General features: G+C 40.9%; 2 protein-coding genes across 5 annotated transcripts; both read right to left on the bottom strand.

Annotated features, from left to right (window-relative positions):
• Window positions 1–1,501: 1,501 nt before the first annotated feature.
• Window positions 1,502–4,789, bottom strand: LOC145437438 (uncharacterized). 3 transcript variants are annotated; one of them, XM_080314731.1, is made up of 6 exons: window positions 4,566–4,789; window positions 2,988–3,194; window positions 2,712–2,933; window positions 2,360–2,600; window positions 2,198–2,297; window positions 1,502–1,892 (listed from the first exon to the last, which is right to left on the bottom strand). In XM_080314731.1, the coding sequence occupies exons 2-6, from the start codon at window positions 3,150–3,152 to the stop codon at window positions 1,835–1,837; spliced, it is 786 nt and encodes a 261-aa protein (XP_080170857.1). In that variant the 5' UTR covers window positions 3,153–3,194; window positions 4,566–4,789; the 3' UTR covers window positions 1,502–1,834. The 3 variants fall into 3 exon arrangements, with proteins under 3 accessions (XP_080170857.1, XP_080170998.1, XP_080170926.1); XM_080314872.1 differs by lacking the exon at window positions 2,988–3,194 and having other exon boundaries at window positions 4,523–4,789; XM_080314800.1 differs by lacking the exon at window positions 2,988–3,194.
• Window positions 4,790–14,691: 9,902 nt separating this feature from the next.
• On the bottom strand, window positions 14,692–23,914 carry LOC145434418 (uncharacterized). Of its 2 annotated transcripts, none has more exons than XM_080311857.1 (8): window positions 23,627–23,914; window positions 23,388–23,494; window positions 22,528–22,691; window positions 21,175–21,303; window positions 21,018–21,111; window positions 15,947–16,065; window positions 15,784–15,887; window positions 14,692–15,111 (listed from the first exon to the last, which is right to left on the bottom strand). In XM_080311857.1, the coding sequence occupies exons 1-8, from the start codon at window positions 23,809–23,811 to the stop codon at window positions 14,739–14,741; spliced, it is 1,275 nt and encodes a 424-aa protein (XP_080167983.1). In that variant the 5' UTR covers window positions 23,812–23,914; the 3' UTR covers window positions 14,692–14,738. The 2 variants fall into 2 exon arrangements, with proteins under 2 accessions (XP_080167983.1, XP_080167926.1); XM_080311800.1 differs by having other exon boundaries at window positions 15,947–16,068; window positions 23,627–23,913.
• Window positions 23,915–25,880: the final 1,966 nt, after the last annotated feature.

Genomic DNA, 25,880 nt, shown 5'->3' with positions numbered 1-25,880 from the left:
AAAACAGGGTCTGGTCTAATTTCCTACCCACAACGCTGTAATGCCCATGAACAATGCCGGTCTATACCCACAGTACAAACTACGCTGTAATTAAAATGGCGCACATTACCGGACTATTTCTATATACTCACAGTACAAACTATGTTGTAATTAAACTGGCGCACACCACCAGACCACTTCTATATACGCACAGTTCAAACTATGTTGTAATTAAACTGGCGCACACCACCAGACCACTTCCATATACGCACAGTACAAATTATGTTGTAATTAAACTGGCGCACACCACCAGACCACTTCCATATACGCACAGTACAAATTATGTTGTAATTAAACTGGCGCACACCACCAGACCACTTCTATATACGCACAGTTCAAACTATGTTGTCATTAAACTGGCCTACATTAACGGACTCCTATATACTCACAGTACAAACCATGTTGTAATTAAACTGGCCCACATTACCGGACTCCTTTTATATACTCGCAGTAATGTACCTGACACTGCTGACACGGAAGCGTTTTACAAGGAAGAAGGACGTTGTCTGAGAAGTCTGAGCGCTTTCAATTTCTGAGACAGTTTCGTGTTGATATTTTTCTAGAAATAAACGAGATGATCAGTGCAAACGAATTTAGACCAATGAGACCAGTTTACTTTACCCAGGGGGGTTCTGTAAGTCGATTGCATGGAACGTTATGACTGTTAATGGGAAAATTCTTAAGCATAAAATCCGGAGTATACACAGAACAATATGAATTGCACGTAAATGGCGAGAAGCGAGAAAACTTTGTTGTTGACCACTGCTTTTCACCCCTTTCAGATGCTTTCATGCCCCTCAGTTTAAGAGAGAAAGAGATATGATATTCTTTTACGCCTGCACCATCGGAGATGCTTAGACGACGAAGTTGCGATACGAGCGCGAGTTCATCTAGTCTGCGCCCCCCGTTTGTTTTCTCCTCCATGATATCCGTGATTGCTGAGCGCCTAGCAGGATAGCTGCGGATACCAATTTTCCAGTCTTTGGTATGACCCGGCCGGGGATCAAACCCACGACCTACCGATCAAAAATCCGGACGCATAACCATTACACTATCTCGCTCACCACTGCCGCACAGTCAGCTGCATGTATCAGTGATTGACATCATTATATAAACTTATAATCACGTACCTGTTCCACTGACAATGCAGATACTGTGGACTTCTTTCTAGAGTTCAGGCTGGCGTCGGTCTTCTTCCACTTTACTCTGCCATCGGCGAGTTGCCATTGTACTTACAGCAGATATTTTAGTTGATCATTCACACTGAACTGAAAAACAAAAAATTAATAAGTTATTATCAATCAGTTCTAAGTCATAATAGCTTTGCAAGTCCCAATTTACCCTATCCAATGTATGCATCATTTTTTTGTAATTAGTTTTCATCTCATCAATTGTAGTTGGTGCGATCAACTTCAATAAATCTTCCCCGACCTGTAAAAATACGAGTTTTTAGAGTATTATATTAAGAACTGGCACTATATATTCTTCGTGGCCATATAAAAGGCACATAATTCCTACCCCAAATCATTCATGTTGTGACATCAGAATGAGTGATACAGGAATACTATCCTCGACCCTAATACTCAATTCAGAGTCAATACACTAACCCGCACTCGATATCGCAGAGGCCTAATGATAAATCATACATGCGCTCACCAGTCTGATGAAACCTAAGGTAGAGAACGTTTGCAGAATTTCATTGAGAGGGATCCCTTTCTTCGTTAGCTGAGCACGCCGGTGTCCGTACAATTGTTTGAAAAGAGTCAAGATTTTCTGCCAGTTGCAGTCCTCGTTGTCAAATTCCTTTTGCAGCTGACGAGTCGCCGCTTCTCCAACAGTCAACTTGAATCCCCCTGAATGTGTAAATATTAGTATAGTGACACAATACTCAAGATGGCTTGGTGCTACCGCAAACAGGGTCTGGTCTAATTTCCTACCCACAACGCTCTAATGCCCATGAACAATGCCGGTCTGCTTCTATACCCACAGTACAAACTACGTTGTAATTAACCGGCGCAAATCGCCGGACTACTTCTATATACTCACAGTACAAACTACGCTATAATTAAACCGGCGAACATCACCGGACTACTTCTATATACTCACAGTACAAACTATGTACTTCTATACCCACATTACATACTATTTAGTAATTTACCGGACACTGCTGACACGGAAGCGTTTTTGAAGGAAGAAGGATGTTGTCTGAGAAGTCTGAGCGCTCTCAATTTCTGAGACAGTTTCGTGTTGATATTTTTCTAGAGAAAAATGAGATGATCAGTGCAAATGAATTTAGACCAATGAGACCAGTTTACTTTACCCAGGGGGGGTTCTGTAAGGTAGATCCTAAGCACGGATACTTTTCCACAAGTGCCTTCCCAAAACTTTCGATACGATGACTTATTGGTTATGTCACCATTGTTCAGGATGTGATTTGCACACTGCTCCACTACGAGGTTGATGACTTCATGAGCTGTACGTTGCTTCAGCGCTAGTTCAACTTTCACACTGAATTCCGGCAAGGGCATCGGAGGATCGAGGTGCCCCATACTGCATGGTGGCTGTTAATTGATGAAAATACGAGTTGGTGTCCTACTAGAATAATGTGGATATTTACCATATCATCCAGACAGGTTAGCTAAATTCATTGCAAAATTTGATCAAATACTTACTGGCATAGCTGCTTCTGAAGAAGCTAAATCACAACGGACTGACGGCTCTACGGGCACGGTGTTATCTAAATCGTCATTGACTGACGGCTCTACCGGCATGGTGGTATCTAAATCCTCATCAACCGACACTTCTCCCGGCAAGGTGGTATCCGATTCAGCAATCGAGGCTGATTCATCGGACATATTGTTTTGACCTTGATTTGTTGACAACTTTTTCCATAACTGAAACAACAAGACTTAGTTGCATGAACACATTTCAGTTGATTAGCTTCTTACTTCTTGCAGATTCAACAGATGGCGCGTCACACCAATGGTGAATATTTGCCAAAAGTCTTTATTACAAGCTTGCACGTATAAATCAGACTCGGATGGTCCTTGTGACGTTTCAAGAAATTTTTTGTAATCTGATCTGAACTCCCAACGAACAGGCACAGCCAACATGATTTTTCATCTGACATTTACGACACTCTAATATAATTATTTCTAGACAAAATGAAAAGAAAAACATTCTAGATCACAATTCGTACCACCATTAAACCCCCTACAAGATGCATCGATCACAACTGCTCACTAAATGTTTAGATTACCATCGCTAGTAGGGCTGGGCAAAATCGAGTGCCATAGTGCATCGATGGATCACGACTCATGCTTCAAGTTGAGTATTCTAGGAACACTCATTATGACAACATAACAGAATGTAAATTGACAAGATTCAAAGCTTTTTACTGTTTGGTACGCTGCAATACGGCAAATCAATGCTAACACAGTAGAAATAAGTATCACAACTTCAATTCCCGTTGAAAAATTGATACTCATGGCGAAGAGCGTCTCATACGGCACTTCTTCGATGGCAGTCAGAGATCGAAAAGTGTTCACCATAAGCACCAATGTATGTTTTCCATGAACACAAATATATATTTATAAACTAAATAAATTGTGTTTTTGTGCCTTTGGGGAGGCGGACATTAGGGTGGGGGAAAGGGAGATTGGAAGTGGGTTAGGGTCAGAGTTGGGTTAGGGTATCCCAAGATTAGGGTTGTGGAAGGGGGATATTAGGGTTGAGCAATACGGTTGGGGAAATGGGGGATTGGAGGTGGGTTAGGGTATCCCAAGATTAGGGTTGGGGAAGGGGGTATTAGGGTTCGGGAAATGGGGGATTGGAGGTGGGTTAGGGTATCCCAAGATTCGGGTTGGGAGAAAGGGAGATTGGAGGCGGGTTAAACCCCGGTTAGAAGTAATCTAACCCCGACTTTGAACCTAACCCCCTTACCCCCAACCCTAATATCCCACTTCCCTAACCCTAATATCCTCCCTCCCGCAACCCTAATATCCCCCCTCTCACAACCCTAATATCCCCCCTCTCACAACCCTAATACGCCAACCCCAATATTGGGATACCCACAACCCTACTTTGACCCTAACCCTCTCCAAACGCAAAAACAATATATTTTGACGTTTATAAATTTTCATTCGTGTTCATGGAAAACATTCATTGGTCATCATGGTTAACACTTTTCGATCTCTGATTGCCATCGAAGAAGTGCCTCTCATACTTCAAAATATCGTCTTTTACCACTACACTCAAATCAGTTAAATTGATACTCATTCAAAATCCGCGTACTATAATCATTGTGCCCAGCCCTAATCGCTAGTTACGCAATGTTTCAAGTTTAAAGCGGAGAGCTATAGCTATAGCTGTTATAACAGCCTGGCATATTACTGCTATGCGTGAGCTATATACAGATTAGGATCGTACTTTATATCAGATATCTATATAACAGGGTACATTAATGCTAAAGCTATTTATCTACCTTCCAATTTCTTGATATGGCGCGATGCAACACCGTTACTCACCAAGAAAGTTTTCAAATCTGCAGCACAATCAGTTCCTGTCTTGTTCCCAGCACGTTGAATCGCAAAAGAGCGAGACGGGCAACACAGAACTTACGCAAAGCGGAAAAAAAGAGAAATTTTCTCTATAGCGCCTAGCTTTTTTCGCGGCCATGCGCTGAAAGCTCTCCTTTGTGATGCCTCAAGCGGATAATTTCGCGATTCTGGGATCTCAAATTGACAGTGTAATGCAGGTTGCAACATAATTTTGACGTCGTAAAAAATTTTGACATTTTTTGATCTAACGCTACAATTTTGACAAAATTTTGACTTTTTTTGACGTGTCAAAAAAAGTGGCCCTAATCATAATAGTTCAATGAGCTTCTACCCCATTCTTATACCGTCAAGCAGCAATCAGGTGGCTTCAACGAACGGACAGAAAATTGAAAAATGGCAGGGAAAGTGATATATTGTTTTCAAAATGCACGCGACTAAACAATTGTGAAGTGATTATGATATCTAATGGAAATGAAAGCAGATGTCAACAGCTTTCATATGATACCTTAATGAATTATGCATTCCATTTCACGGTTGACTGCTCACAAAATACAATTATTTTACAATTTGGATACCTCGAATTTGGACCACGTGCTAATTTTACAAGATATACAATAAATTAATCTCATTTGGATTGTTCATAAGAAAATATACGAATTAGAATATATTTATACACATGGTTAACTTTGAGAAAATTTGTCATTGATTTGAGCTGGACACTGAGCTGGTCAGTGCAGCCATATTGAAAAATATTGAAATTTTAACTTGAAGAGCAGCTAGCCACAAATATCAAAAATGCAAGCTGCATGGATGCAAGCAGCAAAAGCAAGAAATTTGGCAGTATAGTTATAGAGATCGGTCGCGAATCGCCATTGTGGCTTATGGGCCCGCTCGACCGGTGCCGCGAAAACTCGTGTTGAACCGGTGACCCTTTTGACCCCCCCTTCCGCTCGACCGGTGCCTGGGTTAGTATAGGCATCTCTCGACCGGTAACCCTTTTCGGTATAGGGATCGCTCAACCGGTGCCTCGAAACTCGTGTTGAACCGGCGACCATTTTGACGCCCCTTTCGCTCAACCGGTGCCTGGGTATAGACATCTCTCACACGGTAACCCTTTTCGGCATAGGGATCGCTCAACCGGTGCCATTGTTTCTGGACGAGCTCGTAACCTGTCTGTCATGTATTCTTATGAGATCTCTGGTGTTTCGCCATGTGTTCTTATGGGTGCGTCCGCATATCGTACTTTCGGGTATAGGCATCTCTCGACCGGTGTTGAATATGTATCAGGTATGGTAAATAGTCACGTGATTGATTCTTAGTTAATGTGTATATTACAAATTATTATATAAGACCAATTTGAAGTAATCCCAACGTTTACGGTGAGTGCGACAATTATATATCGTTATTCTTATGGACGCGGCGGTGATTCGTACTTTCGGGTATAGACTGCGGGCGGCATATCGTACTTTCAGCAAAAAGGGTGTGAAATAGTTTGCTAAATCTAGGAATCAGTCGTATGGTAATGTTTTGGTATTTAGTTTACCACAGAGCCGGCGTAGACGGCGATTCGAATACCGACAATAGCCGCGTTCACATACTAACACTCCAAAAAGGTGTGAAATATTTGTAAAATCCTACGACCACTCACAAGATAGCACATCAGAATAGCCATATCTAGTGGTTTGATGTTACAAAGATAGGAATCACGCACAAGTAATATTTTGGTAATAAGTTTGTCACATAACCGGCGTAGACGGTGATACCAACAATAGCCGCGTTCACAAACTAACACTTCAAAAAGGTGTGAAATAGGTTGCAAATCCCACGATCGCTCACGAGATAACACCTAAGACATAGCCATCCCTCGCAACTTGTTGTTACATACATTCCAATCGCCACAATGTAATATTCTGATAATCAGTATGTCACGGAACTGGATTTCACTGGTAAAATTTTATAAGTAACGAATAACAGAACCGTCGCAGACGGTGATTCGAATTCCGACAAATTCTCACTTATTTCTGATCCAACCCTAATCCTCTGTGAAGTTGACGCTTATTCAAAAAGGTGTGAAATAATTGTAAAAATCCTACGTCGCTGACACGATAATGCATCAGACATAGCGATCTAGTTATAGTACGGTGTCGGAATCCATTCGCGAGATGTTCTATAGGTAAATTGAGATAATCCGAAACCGAATATTTTGACTTTGGCGTAGTGTGAATTGAAATAGGATTGACCAACATGACTACCCACTTTCCCAATCGTGTTCTAATCAAAGGGGACTATTAAGAATTGGCCCACCCAAAGATGCTGTACAGCTTTAATAATTTCCCTAAATTTCTTAAGAAACTTCGTGCATTAACTGTTCCGGTAAATTTGATGACGTGGGCTAAGGGAGGATAAATATTTGATAGTAATCTTTGAAACTATACTTTAATGAGGTAATTCACTCAGTAATACGAAATTTTTTTTCGCTTCGCGCGACTAGGATATGACGTCCTGTGGTTGTTCATAGCATTTCGGTGCGCATAGTAAGCCAATGTGAGGAAACCGATTAGTCGGGAGTTCACCGGCAATGGACATTAACACTGGACAGTTTAATATGTGTATCTGGGCCCCAGTCAGCCCGTTGCGACTACGCACTGGGATGCTGCCTTAGCTAACATGTCCGTCGCCCATGTTGGAGAGAACAGTGTTGTATTGGCGTAGAGTTATAAAAACCTATAGCTGTGATACTGCCTTGCCGAATTATATCTCGATATTAAGGTCATGCGGCCCGCGGCCTCAAATAATTTTGAAAAGTGGCCCGCGACCCTGTTTGAATTTGCGACCCCTGACCTAGAACAACTGACAACGGATTACCTACTCACAGCACTAGGCAAAGAGAGTGAGCGGAATGAACGTGAATCAATCAACTAATGATGGAAAGCACAGATAAGGAATAGTACAATAATATGAATATATTTTTAGAGAATAAGATTACAGATATAACTAAACTTACATTAATTCAAAAATTTTCCAAAGAGCTTCGTGACCCACCTCAAATGCTCCTGTGGCCCACCCTTTGATAACCCCTGGTCTAGTCGTTGATTGTTGATACACAATATTCTTTTAAAATCTCTTCTAGTCTGGTGATTACCCCTGACGAGTGCGATTACCCCTGAGAGTAGACAAGTGCCGAAAATGTTCACGTTCATTTCAATATCAATATATTACTCGATTGCATTTTTTTCACAGATCGTGAAACTTCTCCGCACGATTTCGCCGACGAACAGTTCGTCCCTGTCAAGTTCATCAAAATGGTTCAGAACAAACTGAAACAGCAACATCCAGACGCGCATAGCGGGAACCAGCCGCTTCTCATGGACAGCCAACACATGCCTGCGATTAGTTTTCCTTATGTGCCGTCGACGCGAATTCGAATTGCCGCGTATCGTCTCCCGCTCTCGAGGGCGTTGTGGCCTAATGGGAAAGAGCACTGCGCTTGCCGCACCGCCCAAAAGAGACGGGCCTCGAATCCCACCAAAGGGCGAAAATGAAGAGCGAAAGAATACGGTACGGTTACGCCCTGCCTAGAATGTCGGTGTGGAAAGTGACGCGCGCGCGATGCACTACTTTGTCGCCACAGAAAGCGCCAGGGTATTTATTTGAGATTTCTGCTTCACACCAAACAGCCAGTCGGAATTCTATATTAGTGTCGACTGGGGTGACGTACAGTATGAATATGAATTTCAACAACGAATCAGCGGATATCTCACAATCCGCTTCCGTCCAACACCTCGAGCCTATGAGAAACTATCCGTCCGAAGTCGAACAATCTCAACCCAAAACCCACGCTAATCCGAATAATACCGTTCACAATCTGATTCGACTCCGACAAGTGGAAATCGAACAAAAACAGCCGCCCGATACCCGACAGACCGCGACAGACGCGACTACACGTGCCCCAATACGGATCGGGACGGGGTTCGTTCACTTGACAGAGATGAGCATAGATTAGGATTAGGTTTAGAAAAAACAGGATTTGTGAAATTTTGTCGGATTTGGATCAGACATTTTCTTCAGAACGGAATAGGATTTGGATTGGGTTTACCTTTTTTCTGCGAGATTGAAATGTCGTGTGGGTGCTTCCCATGACATGCCGCCCTATTTCTTGTCGCATTCTTTTTCTATACAATCTTCTTTACTTTCATTCAGTGTGCATGCCTCCTCTTTACATCGCCTAGGCCAAGGTGGGTGTCAGATTCCATAGACTACTCCTTGTCGCTTCGACATCTTCCTGTCTTTTCATTGTATCGCATTTTTGTGGTGTATTGAACTGATAAAATTGCTAATAAACCAATGATGATGATGATGATGATGTGTGGCGAATGGCGACAAACTTCATTCAGATCAGTTATTAATGTACTTATGGTTGCTAAGTTATCTTGAATCAAGTGAATCGTTGGTTGTGAAAGAAAATTTTCGAATCCCTCCATTGCATAAATTAGTATTTTTTCTGAATTTCCAGTTGGAATCGGATTAGGATTGGACATGGACTTGAATATGAAAAAGTTTTGGATTAGGATTTGGATTTGGACTTGAAGGTTTGGATTTGGAGAATTGTTTCTGGCAATCCAAAAGCTATCTTACCGAGAGCAGAAATTATTGAATCTGGTCTTGATCGAAAGCTACTGTTGCACCGATTCCAAAAATACAAATTTAAGTATTGATCAGGCACTGATCCACCCAGAATCTGTCCTCCAAGTCTGAAATATCGGCATTGTTCAGAACAATCGGGTAACCGCAACACAATGGCCATAACAATGACCCGTTGCAACTATCCGATTGTTCGAACAATGCCGCTGCAAAATCGGTCGTTGTCGTTGCCGTTCCATGTTTAATTTCTATAGTCTAACCCTAGCAATTTACAACGTAGCTGGTTTTAGCGTTTTAGGGATGCTGACTAAACATTGGTCGCGGAAATATTTTAATAGAATGTTTTGTAGGCCTACACTACAAAAAAAAATTAGACAAATTTGGTCTCAAATTTAAGAAATGAGGATGATTTGGTCTCATTTTCAACAATTTCAGTCTCACTGATGGTCTCATTTTACCCACTCACCATAAATGCTATTTTCGACTCGGACAACCATATATATATTGATCTGAATAGTATATGTGAGTAGTAAGTGGCATGTACCTTGATAACTATATCTAGTGAATACCTTGTAAACTTAGTACAGGATCATCTCAGCACTGCAATTTCTGGTCTCTCTCATCCTTCCCCTCCTCCGCTCAGACCCCTAACACTGAAAAGGATGCCCTCAAGGCACTGCTACTATTTTCGATCAATTTCTGGCTTACTTTTGAGACATAAAGTTCTTGGTAAGACTAATTGGTCTTTAAGACTAATTGGTCTTTAAGACTTTTTTTTTGTAAAAAATCGATTTGAGACATTGAGACCAAATTTGTCTGATTTTTTTTTGTAGTGTATGTGCTGAGTGACGTAGTGAAGATTAGTTATGGTAGTAGGAAGGTACCGTTGCTATAATCAATCAACTGTTGCTATGCTATCACTGTTGTATTTCATCTACAGATAATAATAATTAATTTCCGACACGACGGTGGGCTCAATAACAAATTTTGGTACCGGTATTATATATGCTGTGATCATACCCAAACGTGTTGTTGGAAGTGTTTCGCGTTATTACTACATTCACCACTACATTATTAGTACATTCACGCTAACCCTAGGGTACCGTATCCTAACATCACGGGCTCACCCTAACCCTAATATTACAGTACCCTACCCACCTTCAAAAGGGCAAGTTTTTGCAACTTTTTGACGTGACATTTTCTACATATCTATAGTTGGATCTGTTTGTTTTGTGAAGAAGCTTTGTTCATGTACCTGGCTGAATTGGTAAGCATTAAAACGAAATTATTTCTTTCAATTTCCAGCTTCTTCAGTGCGTCGTCAATCTACGTGCTGGATCACTGTCTCCACTATGCTGGTCTGGTGTCCAAGATGTAGGACTATACGTCTTTTCATGCACAGAGATGTCGCCAATGAGTATATAGAAGTAGTTTTCCCTCTCTTCAACTACGAGAAATGTGCTTGCCATAGAGCAGCTCCTATACGACACCAACTAAATGCAGTTTGCAAAAAAACTTTTCACACTGGTTACAAATTTGACAAAAGGTCAACGCAACAATTTTGATAAAAATTTTGACTCTTTTGACATGTCAAAAAATATTTGCCCTAGTCATCACTAACAGTGTAATATTTACATATTCTCCAGTGAAAATTGTTACGTAGATTTGTAATGCGAAACAAGTATTTATACTTCCTGTATGGCCCTGCATGTGAAATGCATTGATAACCTTGAACGAAAATTGAAAAGGAAGGAACATACACATAATTTGCCATTTTTATTGCTGAGAAATTGCATCATTTATATTGAATAAATATCACCAGAGCAACAATAATGACTTGTGCAAATCCTAAATCAGACTTTGATTTGTGTAGGAAAGCAGATTTGCGATTTGGAATTTCTGCTGTCCTTAAGTGCAAATGTAATCATGCACGAATGAAATGGATGTTCAGTCATTGCATGGTGAGTTTCAACTGTCAATATAGTACATTGATAATTTGCTGTTTGTTGACAGATTTGGAAGTCATAGGTCCTCGAAGTAGGGATTCTGTCCCAACCATCAGCCAGAAGAACGACTCTTTGGGCGCAAGCAAATATCTTCTGTCTATTCTTGAGGATTCGTGAAGATCTATTGGAGGATATGTCCGACTGAATTCAATTTACATATATAGTCGTACTATTCTGCGATCTGCATGTTAATAGTGAACCAGTCATGTACATTAGAATCTTTCGTCATCATTGGTAATAAAAATACCTCCACTGGAGGATCTTGAAGGAATGAATCGTCTGATTTTTTCATACGTAGTTGGAGGAAGGTGGTTCCACAATATGATTAGGGGGCATTCAGTATTATCATCTCGACATTTCCAATTTTAGCCCATAAAAATTTGATTGAAGTCTTGTAGTATTTCCTCTTGGATGCAATTCACTATTGATAAGCACAGGTAGATAATGCTGGTCGCCAAAATGTTCTTGATTTCTGAAATTTTAGTGTCTCCGGGACACCAAAACCATAGCCCACAGCCCTGCACAGTGAACGCTGTTTTTTTGCCCCTGGAAACTTTCAAAACAGCAGGCTCTTGATGTGCAGTGAGTTTATCATCAATCCAGGAATATATAAATCCATGCCAAGAGTTTCTAAGCGTAATATTCGTATCAGACTAAATTCACCGCAGAGAACTGGATGTCAAACTTTACTTAAAATGTCTGCTGGAAATATCCCAATATCACTGCATAGACGTTCTACGAAGCGATAGAAAATACTTTCCGTGAGGGAGATACTACCGTTGTCTAAAATTCTTAGCAATTACTCTTCATTGAATACCATATCCAAGAATTATCCGAACTCCAAATGAGTTCAATTTACAGCAAAAACCAGCACAATCCGCACTACAGCAACGGCATCGTCATATTTGGTTACCTACCCACTAGGGGGAGCTGCAAACCACAAGTTACCAGATCGAGTCTCCATGCCAGCTACGTTGTAAATTGCTATGGTCTAACTGTAACCGATGCAGCATATGCACAGTTAGTTGGTGAATGAGCGAGGATTTTGTGATATATGTTATACGGTACCAATAACGTTGAAAATAAAAGTAAATAATCACTCCGTTTTACTATTGTGTCGTCAGACTGCCTAAAGTATCTTATTTTGTCATTACAAACTATTGTACAATGGTTGTTCTAAAGCAGGGGTGTCAAACTGAACTTGAGGCTGAAAATGATTGTCAACTGTGCGTTTTTAGTACAAAGCAATTTGTTACCAATTTGTTTGTACTTTGCTGTACAGTCTAATTTGGGAGGATAGCAAGCAGAGAAGAGGAACTTTGCAGTCTAGTATTCTTTTTATCCGTCCTAGTGTTGGATCGATCGATGGATGGATGGATGCAAATTTTCTACCTTGGGAGATGCGATGAGAGTCGAAATCATTTCGCAAATTTGTTGTTGGCAACTCGGTCAAATATTCCAAAATATCAATGGTGGATGGGGCTTGCTGGATGTGGGATATCAATAAGAGTTTCATGATTCTGAATAATATTGTTACGGGTTCATATGCATGTCTTACACAGGGATATGCGAATAATTTATTACCAGTCTTTGTTGATGTCACTACCTCTAGATTCACTGGCAGGCAATCCTGTCTACGTCAGCGAAAGAACCTGAGTAAACCAATCAACAATTCAGAAAATACAAGCTTCATACTCTTGATTACTGTGTAAAGTGTTCCTGTCATTTGTGACAACGAAAGACAATGTTTGCAGCAGTTGAGTAGGCTATAAAGGCAAAAATACAGTCCCACGCTTGAGACAACTGTAGTGAAGAGGCAGGATGCAATGTTCCCTCTAATTTTTGACGAGTCTGCGCGTACTCACCAACTCACTGCGTAGACCCTTGGACAACAGTGCGTAACGACCTAAAAAAAGGTCATCACTTCGAATTTTTTGTGCGCAGAGACCGTGTCAGCACAGCGCATTTGCGCACGCGGGCAGCTTAGAGGGAACATTGGTAGGATGGTGGATTTCGCTTGCAATGACATGAAATAACTCATCAGTTCTGTAGCAATAAGTTAAACTAAAATTTCCTGCCATCGCCTCATAGAAAACGAGACTAATTCGATCAATATGTTTCTATTGCCATAATGGGAAAATCAAGATGTACGCTACATTTTGAGATGGTAGGGATTTGCCTACCAGTAAATCACAACAATATCAAAATGTGATTACATATTTGTAAGGTGGTCGTAATTTTGATTTACTGATGAAAACTGGATATGGTACGGTAAAGTTCGACCATTGAGATGGACTCCGTTTTAAAATGCAAGGATGCAATGGATGGCGATTTCATAATGCACCAAGAGCGTTAAATAACATCATGAGGAACTAATATCAACTGTATCCATGATACAGAAAAAATGGATCTACTTTGATTGGCGATATGTCCTTCCACGACAACGTTCACCAGACAAAGTGAACAAAACTCAATTTTGGCTACCAACAAAATCAGTAGCCTTAAAAAAGTGACCTAGTGACAATGTAATTTTGTGCGATATTGTTGGGCATCCGTGAAATGTAAAAATATCTCGACAGAATCAATCAAGTGTACTATTTGCATCTAGTTCGGGCAGGGTCGTGCTTGGCTGGGGTTGCTTAACATCTAGCTTGCAAGCCACTGTGTCATCTATAACATTGAGATGCAGCTAATCCATCACATAGCTCTATGCTATGCAAATCAAACGGAATATAACGACACTAGATATAGTTTATAGCATTTTTAATCAATTCTTTACGCTTAGCACAATACCTGATAAAAGTTTCAGTAATAAGTTGCATGAAAAAGAGTTGCAGAAATTTTCTCTGTAGTCTTAAGCTCCCCAAATCACAGCTGATTACAGGTATTGGGATCAAGTCACTACCTTCGAGTCACAAGTCAATTTGAGTAATTGCACATTTGAGCTCAAGCCAAGTCATGTCAAATTTTCGTCACATGATTAAACCCATTGCATTTTGCAAGATGGATTTACAATAATTATAAACCGAGAAACAAATATCGAGTTATTACACGTTTAACAGGGTGTTGTAAGGCCTTTACATGTACATAGAACCATTAGGCCAATTCGGTAACTGATAAATTATAAAACCTCTGAGAGTTGCAACATATTGATAAATGTTGCAATACATAATTCACCTACACATCCATGAATGCTAGTCAATGAGTCGATCCAATCCATGTATTTGAGACGCCGAGTCAATTTTGCAAAGTGACAAAAGTCATGTCATCGGACTGAGTCGTCCCAACACTGGTTATTACTAAACAAGGGTGCGGCACCTTCGTCCAAACTTACTCAATTGAAAAAAAACTAAATCGATAGCATCGTCACAGTGATCATGATACACATAAACCAGCCAAGCCAGCCATTATTACAGTCGTCAAGCCAGCCACTATTACAGTCGTCAAGCAATACACCATTAAATTACCACATCAATCAATGTATAATTAAGTCTCAAGATGACCGCGAACATGCTGTCTCGTCGTCAGCAGACAAAACTCCAAATTCGTCCGACGTACACGATGACGTCGTACTACTGACGTCATTCCTGTCTGTTTCGGATTCGGACTCAGTGGATTCGTAAGCGTAGGTCTTGGAAAAGCACGTCGTCGATGTTTTCCTGATCATGTTTTTTAATGCAACCTGCATCCTGCTGCGTTTTTTCTCCGTTTTGCTTCCACTGGTAGCGGGTTTGGCTGGTGTGTTGTCGATTGCGACTTTGGTTTGAGATGCTGTCTCGCTCGTATAGAAGCCCAGCTTGTGCAGATCGGAGAGCCAGCAATTGTACCGGTGGATACGCTGTAAGCTTTTTCCTTGCAGACCTAAACTGTACAACAAAGTTTGATGATCAGCATGAGGTTACTTCTAAACAGGGTTGTAACCAAGTCACATGTCAATCTGACTTTTATAGTTTTGACAAGAGTCAAGTCGAGTCATTTTCAATTCACCACCGAGTCTGAGTCACGGTATTATGACTCGAGTCCAAGTCATTGTGTTGACTGCTCAGTTTTCAGCAAAAGTCTTGTTGAACCAACTTTTTATACCTCTGTTTCGTGATATCGGATGGTTCGAATTTATAACATACTAATTTCCCTCATTTTCGCAGTTTCTGTTCAAATTCACAGATTGACTCTAGTCGAGTTCAGTCATTTCGGTATTTTGAGAATATGACTCGAGTCATTACAACCCTGCTTCTAACTAGCATGGAACTTTTAAATGGGGTATAGACCCAGCCGACCCGCAATTAGGACCACTGTCTCTCCTGATCGCTCACCCTTTGCATTCAACCCGGTAAGAGAGGTCAAAGTATTCAGTTGTTACTCGAGTGGAAGTAGTAACGCCGTGGATTTATACGACATACACACTTGGGCTAGGCAAGGTATAAGTAGCCTACTTGTAGCTGATCACCTCTTCAAATACCAATAGTGCAAATGTCGGAAGTGTTTACGAATAACATGCTGATAGAAAGTATCCAGAACGGCAGAAGTTTCCAACTTACTGATAGATATGTCGTGCGAGTGCATCCGCTGTTACGTTTCTCACTAATCGAAAGTACACCCAATACCAGATCCATGTCTGGCACATGACGTCGTTCTTATCCGTCTACAAAATAAAATAACATCTCTACGTGCTCCGGAATATCGCTACGTTGAAGTAATCACTTGAAAGTTGATGCCTTTGGCCGCCTGGAAGAATTTGATCGGACGTCCCAGCCGAGGACTCAAATAATGATGCATCCACATACGGACTTCTTCAGAACCCCGTCGATCTCCGGATGGTCCTGCTGTGAATAAAACAACTCAACTTCATGATATGCTCTTCTTTCAAGAAGCGTACAACATATGCACAGCGGTATTCATCAACTATATAATTAATTATTGCCCCATGTAGAGTCTCTCACCAGTTAATATAACCGTCTATGACAGGGGTCACCAACACGCGGCCCGCGACCTGATTTGAAAAAATTTCAGAAAAACGCTTAGTAAATCATTTTGAAACGCTGAAATTGATTTCAGTTGAAACATGATGTTGTTGTTGTTCAAAGTAAGCCATTCTATGTGTCCAATATCACTATTCCTCACTAGTCGATACGGCTTCGGCATGATAATATCAATCCATGGATAAAGAATTTGCTGATATGAATGGGCATATTGCCTTGACGTGCAATGGCCCACCACTGCCAAGACCGAGACGCTTGAAAAACGACTTCGTGCTCTCCAAAAGACCATGCTTTACGAGGAGATATATAGTTGTCTAGCAAGTAGGCCTACCGTATCTAGCTAACCCCAATATTGATTCTTTAATCCAGGGGTGGCCAATCTGCGGCAGTAGAAGGGAAATTATGCGGCTGTCGACACTTTAAATAACTACCTTAAGTTTCCGAAGATACCCCTTGCACCCGGTGAATCTGATCACATTGGCCGAAAAAGGATAAATATTTTATAGTAATATGTGAAACTATACTAATATTTTTTGACGAAATTCACTCATGAATATGAAAAATATTTCGCGCTTCGCGCGACCACAGAACGGTTTCCTGTGGCTCTTCACAACATAACTATACTAACGATTTCGGTGCGCATAGTAAGCCGATATGCATAAATAGATTAGTTCGGAGGGTACCGGCAATGGACATGGACAGTTTAACGTGGGTATTTGACCCCAGCTAGTTTATCACGACTAACCAACGGTATGCGGCCACAGGCTACATGAGTAATCGAAATGCGGCCGCGAATAGCAAAAATGTAGGCCACCCCTGTTTTAGCGGCTACAGAGTGTTGTCAGGTATCGTGTACAGCTCATAGTTCAAAATATAATGAAATTGATGATCATGATACTTTTGTTGTATTTGTGTTTGTTAAATAAAATATTTTTTTTTGTGGTGGCTATAACCGTCGCCCATGTTAGAGAGCACAGCATTCTAATAACGTAGAGTTATCAGACGTGGTTGCTCGTCTGCGTTGCCTACTTTTATCTCGATATTGATGTCATGCGGCCCGCGGCCTCTAGGAATTTGGAAAAGTGGCCCGCGACCCATTTTGAGTTGGCGACCCCTGGTCTATGACACCAAACTATGCTTTATGATTGCAAGCATTCTGGTTGCTCTTTTATTAATTTTTTGATATTACGATAAGGGGGCACGAAAAAATATCATCAAGGGTGTCGTGTCTTAACAAGTTTGAGAACCACTGCATTAGTTCTTTAGATCATCATATCTGCGAAGAATTAATGATTGTTCGGTTATGTCACATCAGACCCACACTGGGTCATGCCCACCGAGTCATCCAATTATTGACTAATGCTGAACATAACACCAATGCAGAGCCTCGTTAGCCATTTTTGTCAGTCGTGATTATGCATCTTTCCATTTCGAAAGCAGCCATTTATTATTATTATCATACTGTGTCTGAGTACTGCGTATTGTTTAAGTCTTGCCTGCACCAATAACTGGAGCTGGAGTAGGTATGCCTTCAGACAACTCCCAGTTGTATATAATTGACATTTTTTGGGCCAAAATACATACTTTTTACGATATCGATTATAGAAAACTGAACGTAGTTTTAAGCATCATTGTTTGATGGAAATTGTGGAAATGTGATCATCCACGTATCTCAATTAATAATTATATATTTGACGATTGCACCAATTCGAAATGTCATTAGTCGAAGACACATACTCAAATTTGAATAGTATTGCAATCTCAAATCAACTGCTCGGTCAAACCTACTTTTTCACAGGGTTGTAATGACTCTAGTCATGACTCGACTTGAGTCACAATATTCCGATGACTCGAGAGTCATTTTCTAAATATAAGGAAATGAGTCGACTCGAGTCAATTTGTGTATTGACTCGACTTGGCCTCGAGTCCTTGCGCATGACTCGAAACTCAACGGCCAAGACTGACATTTCATTGTAATTTTGAACAGTAGTTAAGTACCACGCTATTGGAATTCTGTCCATTAGTACTAATACTTGAAATTGAGACCACTGCTAAACATGAGTACAATTGTATATTATAAAAGCGAACCACTCGATATCACCAAACAGAGTTATAAAAAGTGGGTTTAACAAGACTTCAACTAGAACAGTGGTTCCCAACGTGGGCGATATCGCCCCCCAGGGGGCGATTTGTCGGTTCAGGGGGGCGAAAATAGCCAAGGGGGCGATAGGGGGGCGAAAACGGACGAAGGGGGCGATGGCGCGTTGAAATGGCAATATTGGCGTCGCGCTGCGCGCCATTTCGTGGCCACATATTTCTTGCTTATTGGGTTCCCTTCCTTCAAGAAGTAATACGCATGAGGCATAGAAATGAGCATCTCGGCGTCAGCCATTATCACTCAATGACGCACCAAGACATATGAAGTTTCAGGCCATGTAACATGCGACTCCGAGAAGTGTGCCAGAACGAAAAAATCTTGGCGGAAAAGGACTGCCTTATGCTGACCGACTTCGATATATATACGATATACATATATATTTAATTGACCATAGGGACCTAAATGACTGGCGCCAAATGTTCCAGTCCTGTCCAATCAGAACCCCACAAAAAATGCCATCTCACAGTGAACAATTAATTGCCAGCGCAGAAATACCAATTTGAAATCGTGTGCGTCTTTTAGTTTAGTACGTATGGGCGATTTGAATATCTTATGGCATAGCAGACAGGCCACGAAATGTTATTACGTAACGAAGTCATTATACCCACGGGTCCGCCCGAATATGTTCAATTATTATTTACGGGCCATACATTTTCCAAGACACCTCACTCAACTTTACCGGTAAATCTGAATACATGAGTAGAGAGAGGATAAAAAAATTGACAGCAATATTTATGCAATTCTCGATCATATTGACCGATTCAATCATGAATAGTAGCAATTTTTCGCGCTCCGCGCGAATTGAGCCCAGCAACTAAAGAGTCCAACAATTTGTGCTGAGAAGTCGCGGTAAAGAGGTATCGGGGGAGTTGGGTCTGAGGGGTGCGGAAGTTTGCTTTATCGCCCTATGGAGGGGGTCAAGACCAACGTATTGGGGGGGCTGACGAAGTGCTGTTACGGTCCTTTAGGAATCGAGTCGCAGAAATCACCTTTTTTGTTAGTCAACTCCAGTGTTGGGATCAAGTCACTACCTTCGAGTCACGAGCCATCTCGAGTCATTGCACATTTTGACTCGAGTCAAGTCAAGTCAATCGATTTTTGGAGGTGACTCGAGTCAAGTCGAGTCAAGTCAAGTCAAGTCACGAGTCAAGTCACAATTCAAGTCAAGTTGTCTTTTCGAAGTATGAGGCATGATAACGTCATTGCATTTTGCTAGCTGTCTGAAATACGGATTAGGTGGTCATTGGATTTAGAACCGATGAACGAATATAGAGTTGAATATACACGCAAGAAGGCGCTGTATCGCTCACGTATACGTAGAACTGCTAAATCTCAGTTTATTGTTACCAGCCAAAAAAAGAATAGATACGAATTGAGAAGATGCAATGAGGACTGTATAAACTGTATTCGAATTCAGTTTCAATAAAACAGAGGTAAAAACAGAGAACAGAAATTACTTTACTATATATTAGTTTACGAAAACGTAAGCTGTAAGCTTCGATCACTTCGTTTGCGTTCAATTTATTGGTGAGAGAACAATGGAGGCTCAGTAAAACGCACGATCGTTAAATGATTGGTCGCTCTCACGGGTTAAACCAGCGTTTCGCTAACAATCCGAACATATTCAAGATACAATGATTTTAATCGACACCGATTACTTGATGACTTGAAATTGACTCGTGAATTTTGCTCCGAGTCGCGAGTCAATCCACGTTTCTGATACGCCGAGTCAAGTCAAATCAAGTCATTTTAGTAAAGTGACTCGAGTCAAGTCAAGTCATATCAAAAAGGTGACTCGAGTCAAGTCATGACTCGAGTCATTCCAACACTGGTCAGCTCACCAAAATTTAGCTGGAAAAGTGTAATTTTGAGGTCGAGCCGAAAAGTTGACCTTTTTTCTTAGTCAACTCACCGGTGATTTCAGTCTGTATGCCCATTTTTGTGTTCCCAATATTTGAGGGGCGATGATCGGTGCGGAGTTTGCAAAGGGGGCGATGAGTCGAAAAAGGTTGGGAACCACTGAACTAGAATCTGCGCAGTTGACACGATGACTTGGACTAGGACTCGAGTCATATTACCATGACTCGCACTCGGCCCTCTGGTAGCTGAATGGGACTAAACTTGACTCGGTGTTGAAGTGAAAATGACTCAACTTGACTCGAGTCAAAACTATAAAAGTGAGATTAACTTGTGACTCGGAGCCTTGTGACTCGGTTACAACCGTGCTTTTTAAGCTAATAACTTGAGTAGCCTACTTGTCAGACAGTTCATTTTGTGTTTCCACTTGATGCAATTTCACAAGTTCTGCAAATCGCCACTTCCCCATGGAATTGAGTTGATATGTAAAACGTTAGACCTGGTTGTACTTGGCTGACTACTTTGGACATCTCTGCATATGCATTACGGGGTTATAGATAGTAGTTATAGTTGAAGAAATGGTTAGCGCTTCAGCGCAGACATTATGTAGCGCCACATAAACGGATTGGTAAATGGAAAGGGAATATTTCAAAATCGATATAATTTCGCCGATATCACAAAGTCATGCTGTTTGAAAAGCTAATTTTGTTGGAAAAGAGTGGTGTTTGTGTCGTACGAACATGGAACAGCGATGATATTATGGTAAGTATGAGCTCACCAGGATCGACATACTCCACGTAAATATGGGCAGGCGTTTCCTTGATGTACGCGACCGTTATATGCTGCGGGAGTCCGATCAAGATGATGGTGTTCTGCGGAATACGAACGCATCATTGAGGTCGAAATTCAAACTGGGCGTAATATCATGTACGCACTAAATAAAGTCTTCGCCGCCATCTCCCTGGCAGCAAAATACTAGCTGGTGCTATTTTCGGCCTGTAAACTCCATCGGAATCGGTGCTGAATCGAACATCGCAGTCTGGGCACGGATCCTCATCCAGTGGCTGTCAACAGAGCAATGGAGGTATAATCGGAAGCCAAAAACTTTAACATGCTATACTCAATAGAGGTGTTCAGTAACAAAGTACTTTTTACTGCTAGCGGTAATCAAGTAGCATTTTTATGCTTTCATTACTTACCAAATTGGTTATTCTTTCACACTACTTCTGATTCTACCTAACAGATCTTGAGTCAAAAGAACTCATATTGTACCGGTTGCAATGACTCGAGTCACGTTATTTTGGTGACTCGACTTGACTCGAGCCATTTTTTCAACTACGGTAAATGACTCGACTCGAGTCAATTATTGTATTGACTTCACTTGACTTGACTTGTACGAGTGCATGATTGGAACGAAGTCAAATGACTCAAGTCTAGGATGACCGACACATACATTTCATTGTAACTTCGAAGAATAGTAAAGTCACCACTTAATGATTTGAGTCGAGTAGCAAAAGAGGATTTTTTCGAGTACTGAAATTATACGCTCCTCGTAACTGAAAGTTAATTTACAACCGACAATTATAGTGTTGATACTATTTTCCACTGAGGAAGCCTTGAAACCTTGATTGGCCGTGTCGCAGCATAATAGACGTAGTACAGAGTACGAGCAGAGTTGAAAACATAAACACTGGGTTGAACCAAATTGAACTGAAAATGAGCAGTGAACATAATGACTCGGACTCGAGTCTAAAGACTATGACTCGACTCGACCTTTTACTAGCTGACTTGACTTGGGGGTGAATTGAAAATGACTCACCTTGACTCGAGTCAATACTATAAAAATTAGATTGACTTGTGACTTGGTTAAAACCCTGTTTTTTACAATTGCACATTGCCCCCCCCCCCTTATCGTCATATCACAAAATGAAAGCAGAATGCTAGAAATCCCATTGGATAGTTCGACGGGACAGAAGCTTATGACTGTTGATGAGAATTCTCAAATATGAAATTCGGACTGTACACAGATAATTACCTATGAATTGGAGGTAAATTGCACACGGCGCGAAAAAATTTCAGCTGACTGCAGTTTCGTGCCACCCTTCAGATGCTTTCACGCCGCCCAGTTTGAGAACCACTGATCTACAATGTTCTTTTCAATTCTCTACTAGTTTATATTATGCAATTGTATATTGAAGTTCTGTGCCTCCAAGAGTGTCTCAGATAATTGAATCCAATAGAAATACGAAGAAACAGGGAAATCAAATAATAATGTTGCTGTAACTGACCTTATCATACATAACCTTCCACTTGGGATGCTTCCACAAGTCATAGTTGATGCACGGGGGTAAAACTGATACATTCACCGAATGCGAGTCCATGAATCGCTTCATTATGCAGTTGGTGTGGTATTGCATCAGACGCCACTTCTCATACAGTGATATCGACCGACCTGTCCAGGAAAAGTATACATTTCTCAACCCACAACGACCATAACTTATATCCGTCAGGATTTATATATATCACTTTTAGGAAGTACTCAAGTAGGTTTGCCTACTTTCGCTATTAACTCAAGTGGTGATTTTTCATACTACTTTCACTACTAAGACTACAGATATCTATTTTTTGTAAACAGAGCTATTCTTTTACACTCCAGAACGTAGTTTTGGGATGTGCTTGCATCAAAGACAAATGGTCATAGGAACTGGTTGAAATAGCGGTATCTAAATATATTTGCTAAAATTGCACCTATTTCTAATGTTATTAGGATGTTATGTGATAATCCTGACGATATATCTTGCAATTTCAAGAGTAGTTACCGGTACCTCAAATTCAACGCTGAATTTATACGACCCCTTGAAAAAATCTATTGTTTTGCAACTATTTAATTCAGTACTCTTCAGATCTTTCAAATTCTACTCCCACTTGAAGTAGTTTAGACATGTCCTGAGAGTAACGACTTCTTTGCTTGTGTAGAAAATTACGGCGTTCATTCAACTTCTATTTGAGTACTGACACTGACTACTCCCACCACATCTCAATGCCAAAGCTACCAAGGAATATCAAATGTTTTCATTTGGAAGCATTGCATTCAAGTTATAGAATATAAATGTAGATTAGCCTATTGGCACACATAACATAGGCTTACCTCCAGCTGCTTTTAGTTTAGCTCTTCGTGGAATGAAATGACGATTTCCCGGCGGCAAATGAACGCTACCATAATCGCCATAGGTAGCCTTCCCATCTAAGTCAAACCTGAAAAATATAGCATGAAATGCATGTTGAAATAATTCTTACCATTGCATATACCGGTAGGCCTATTGATGCTATATCTCCATTTTACTGACACAGCAGACAAATCAGAACACACGACGGTTTATCGCTTACCTCGGCTCGATGATATATTCATTAATTCTTGACGATGTAGACGTCTCTTGACAATCGTGAATGCCAGTAGAACAAGACGGTCTATCACAATCACTGACTCTGCAGTAACGGCCTATTCGCTTGGAGCTGTCTATGTTATCGCACGACACATCTTGACGGAGTTTTCCCTTGAACATTAAATTCATCTCATTGGGCCCTAACCTATCATGTGGAATCAACTAACGACCTAGTCCGGCTTCATGTGCTATCGCGTTGGTGGCGTATGTAATGAGAGATTGCGTTGGCAAAAAATATTTTTCGGCATGCATTATTACGTCACAGTAGCTGATCTGAACAAAATATCGTGAAGAACAGCTGTTGACGCCGCGTACTATTTTTTTATCAGTAGTCAATTTGCTGATGGAATGACTGCATTTGATTGTCGTGCAGCATTCATTCATATTCACATAGCTCATTCAGACTACTTTCATATACTACATATAATAGATCTGCCTTATCCATGTCCGGGACCAAGTAAGAGCTTGCTTATTGTCCATTGCGTGTCAGACTTGTTGTCAACAAGCTACTGTTTTTAAAGTAATTCTGGTACTAGTTTTGCAAAGCGAGTAGTTATAGTTATAGTTTCGCATTTAAATGAGAAATTAGTTGCCAAACTATTAAAATAGCCGTGTCGTCGTTCGGCGCGAATCGTGATGCCGGTGTTTTGCTCAGTGTTGCCAACTCCGGATGGAAGAAAATCGCTAAAACTGGTGTCAAAAATCGCTAGATGTCGCTAAATATTCAGAAAAAAGCGCTAAAAAACAGCGCTAAATATGCTTTAATTGCTAAAGGTGTTAATTGAACCATAATATCGATACATTCTTCTCAGCTATATTTTACTCGTCTGGGGCCAAAGTCAGTTATCATATTTCTAGTTCATAATACGTAATATTCATCTCTAAGCGGGACAAAACGTTCGGCGCAATTCGATAAAGCAGATCGCTTTGCGCAACGATCGCTACACGTTACCACTAACAAGGTTTGCAGGCATAACCGCTCACTCTATAAGCGTGCCTTGCTCGACGAGTCCGTGAATACGTGATACGAATGCGATGTACCGTGGAAATGCGCTTGACTTCTCTAAACTGTGTTGGAGTACTTTGAACACGACATGTGACTTGACACACTTATACACGACATGCGACTTGAACCGGGTTTGCCTGCCACTATAAGTAGAGACCTTAAGAAAATAATCCGAGGACCAACCCGGGGTATGAAATTCAATTAATCTGGTCGTGGACGGGAGCTGGTGTCGCACTAATTCCGACAATGCGAATTAGGTTCTTGCAAAGACAGTGGAGCGACCTCGAAACGGCCCTTAAAGTCTGAAAATCGGCATTGATCAAAACAATCGCTGGACAATATTGGTCATTATTATGTTCATTGTGTTGCGGGGGAGCCATTGTTGGAGCAATTCCGGTTTTCGGACTTTGGGAGCTGTTTCGGGGTGCATGGATCCGTTGTCCTGACAAGATTTTGTTTTGTGTTTTCGAAATCACCAAGACATTGGCTTTCGATCGTGGCCAATTATATTGAATTTCAGCACTCAGGTCGCCAGATGTAGCACTCCCAATTATGCTACTTTTAGATTACTCAGCAAGAAGAGGCACTGTTTGCTCATGCGTAACCGCCAAGAGTTGCGTATTTACTATCTATCCGTAGGTAGGTTGGTAATCTATAATTATATATCATCGGAGTCCGCACTCTGGTGACCGGTATAGCCAATGCAGTCGTCGGCCAGAACTGATCTTTATTGGTTATCTTCGGTAAAAAAGCGCTAAATAATCGCTAAATTCTTTTTCAAAAATCGCTAGATTTATCGCTAGGCGCTAGATCCATATTTTTTGGCGCTAAACCGGATGAAAAATCGCTAGATCTAGCGCGAAAATCGCTAAATTGGCAACAGTGGTTTTGCTATGTGATGTTCAGTCTTCTCAGGCACCTCTAAATGGGCACGAGAGAGAGAGAGAGAGAGAGAGAGAGAGAGAGAGAGAGAGAGAGAGTCTTTATTTGTATTCAACCGAAATATATAACACCCGCATCAAACAGGTACACTTGTATCTGCACAGTCTGGTTGTGACAAATGTTAGGTAGAAAGGGAATAAACCGGAAAAATTAGAAGATGGTAGCAGCAATGTGATATAAAATTAAATTTGGATTTGCATATTAATCTCAATTCCGTCACATGTAACACCAACACGCATCAAGGTAATAT

The sequence above is a fragment of the Botryllus schlosseri genome, chromosome 1 (assembly GCF_051294905.1).
Source record: "Botryllus schlosseri isolate E-star chromosome 1, Bs_hap1, whole genome shotgun sequence".
NCBI classification, from domain to species: Eukaryota; Metazoa; Chordata; class Ascidiacea; order Stolidobranchia; family Styelidae; genus Botryllus; species Botryllus schlosseri.
This window is presented reverse-complemented; position numbering and strand designations above follow the sequence as displayed.

Excerpts from the sequence above, each read along its gene's own strand:
- LOC145434418 (XM_080311800.1), bottom strand. The coding sequence starts at position 23,811 with ATGAATTTAATGTTCAAGGGAAAACTCCGTCAAGATGTGTCGTGCGAT. Across the intron at positions 16,069-21,017 it reads CGTGGAGTATGTCGATCCTG|CAGGACCATCCGGAGATCGA; the intron begins GTGAGCTCATAC and ends TTTTATTCACAG. Across the intron at positions 15,112-15,783 it reads CTCGCACGACATATCTATCA|TTTAGGTCTGCAAGGAAAAA; the intron begins GTAAGTTGGAAA and ends TTTGTTGTACAG.
- LOC145437438 (XM_080314731.1), bottom strand. The coding sequence starts at position 3,152 with ATGTTGGCTGTGCCTGTTCGTTGGGAGTTCAGATCAGATTACAAAAAA. Across the intron at positions 2,601-2,711 it reads CTTCAGAAGCAGCTATGCCA|CCACCATGCAGTATGGGGCA; the intron begins GTAAGTATTTGA and ends ATCAATTAACAG. Across the intron at positions 1,893-2,197 it reads TTCCGTGTCAGCAGTGTCCG|GGGGATTCAAGTTGACTGTT; the intron begins GTAAATTACTAA and ends TTACACATTCAG.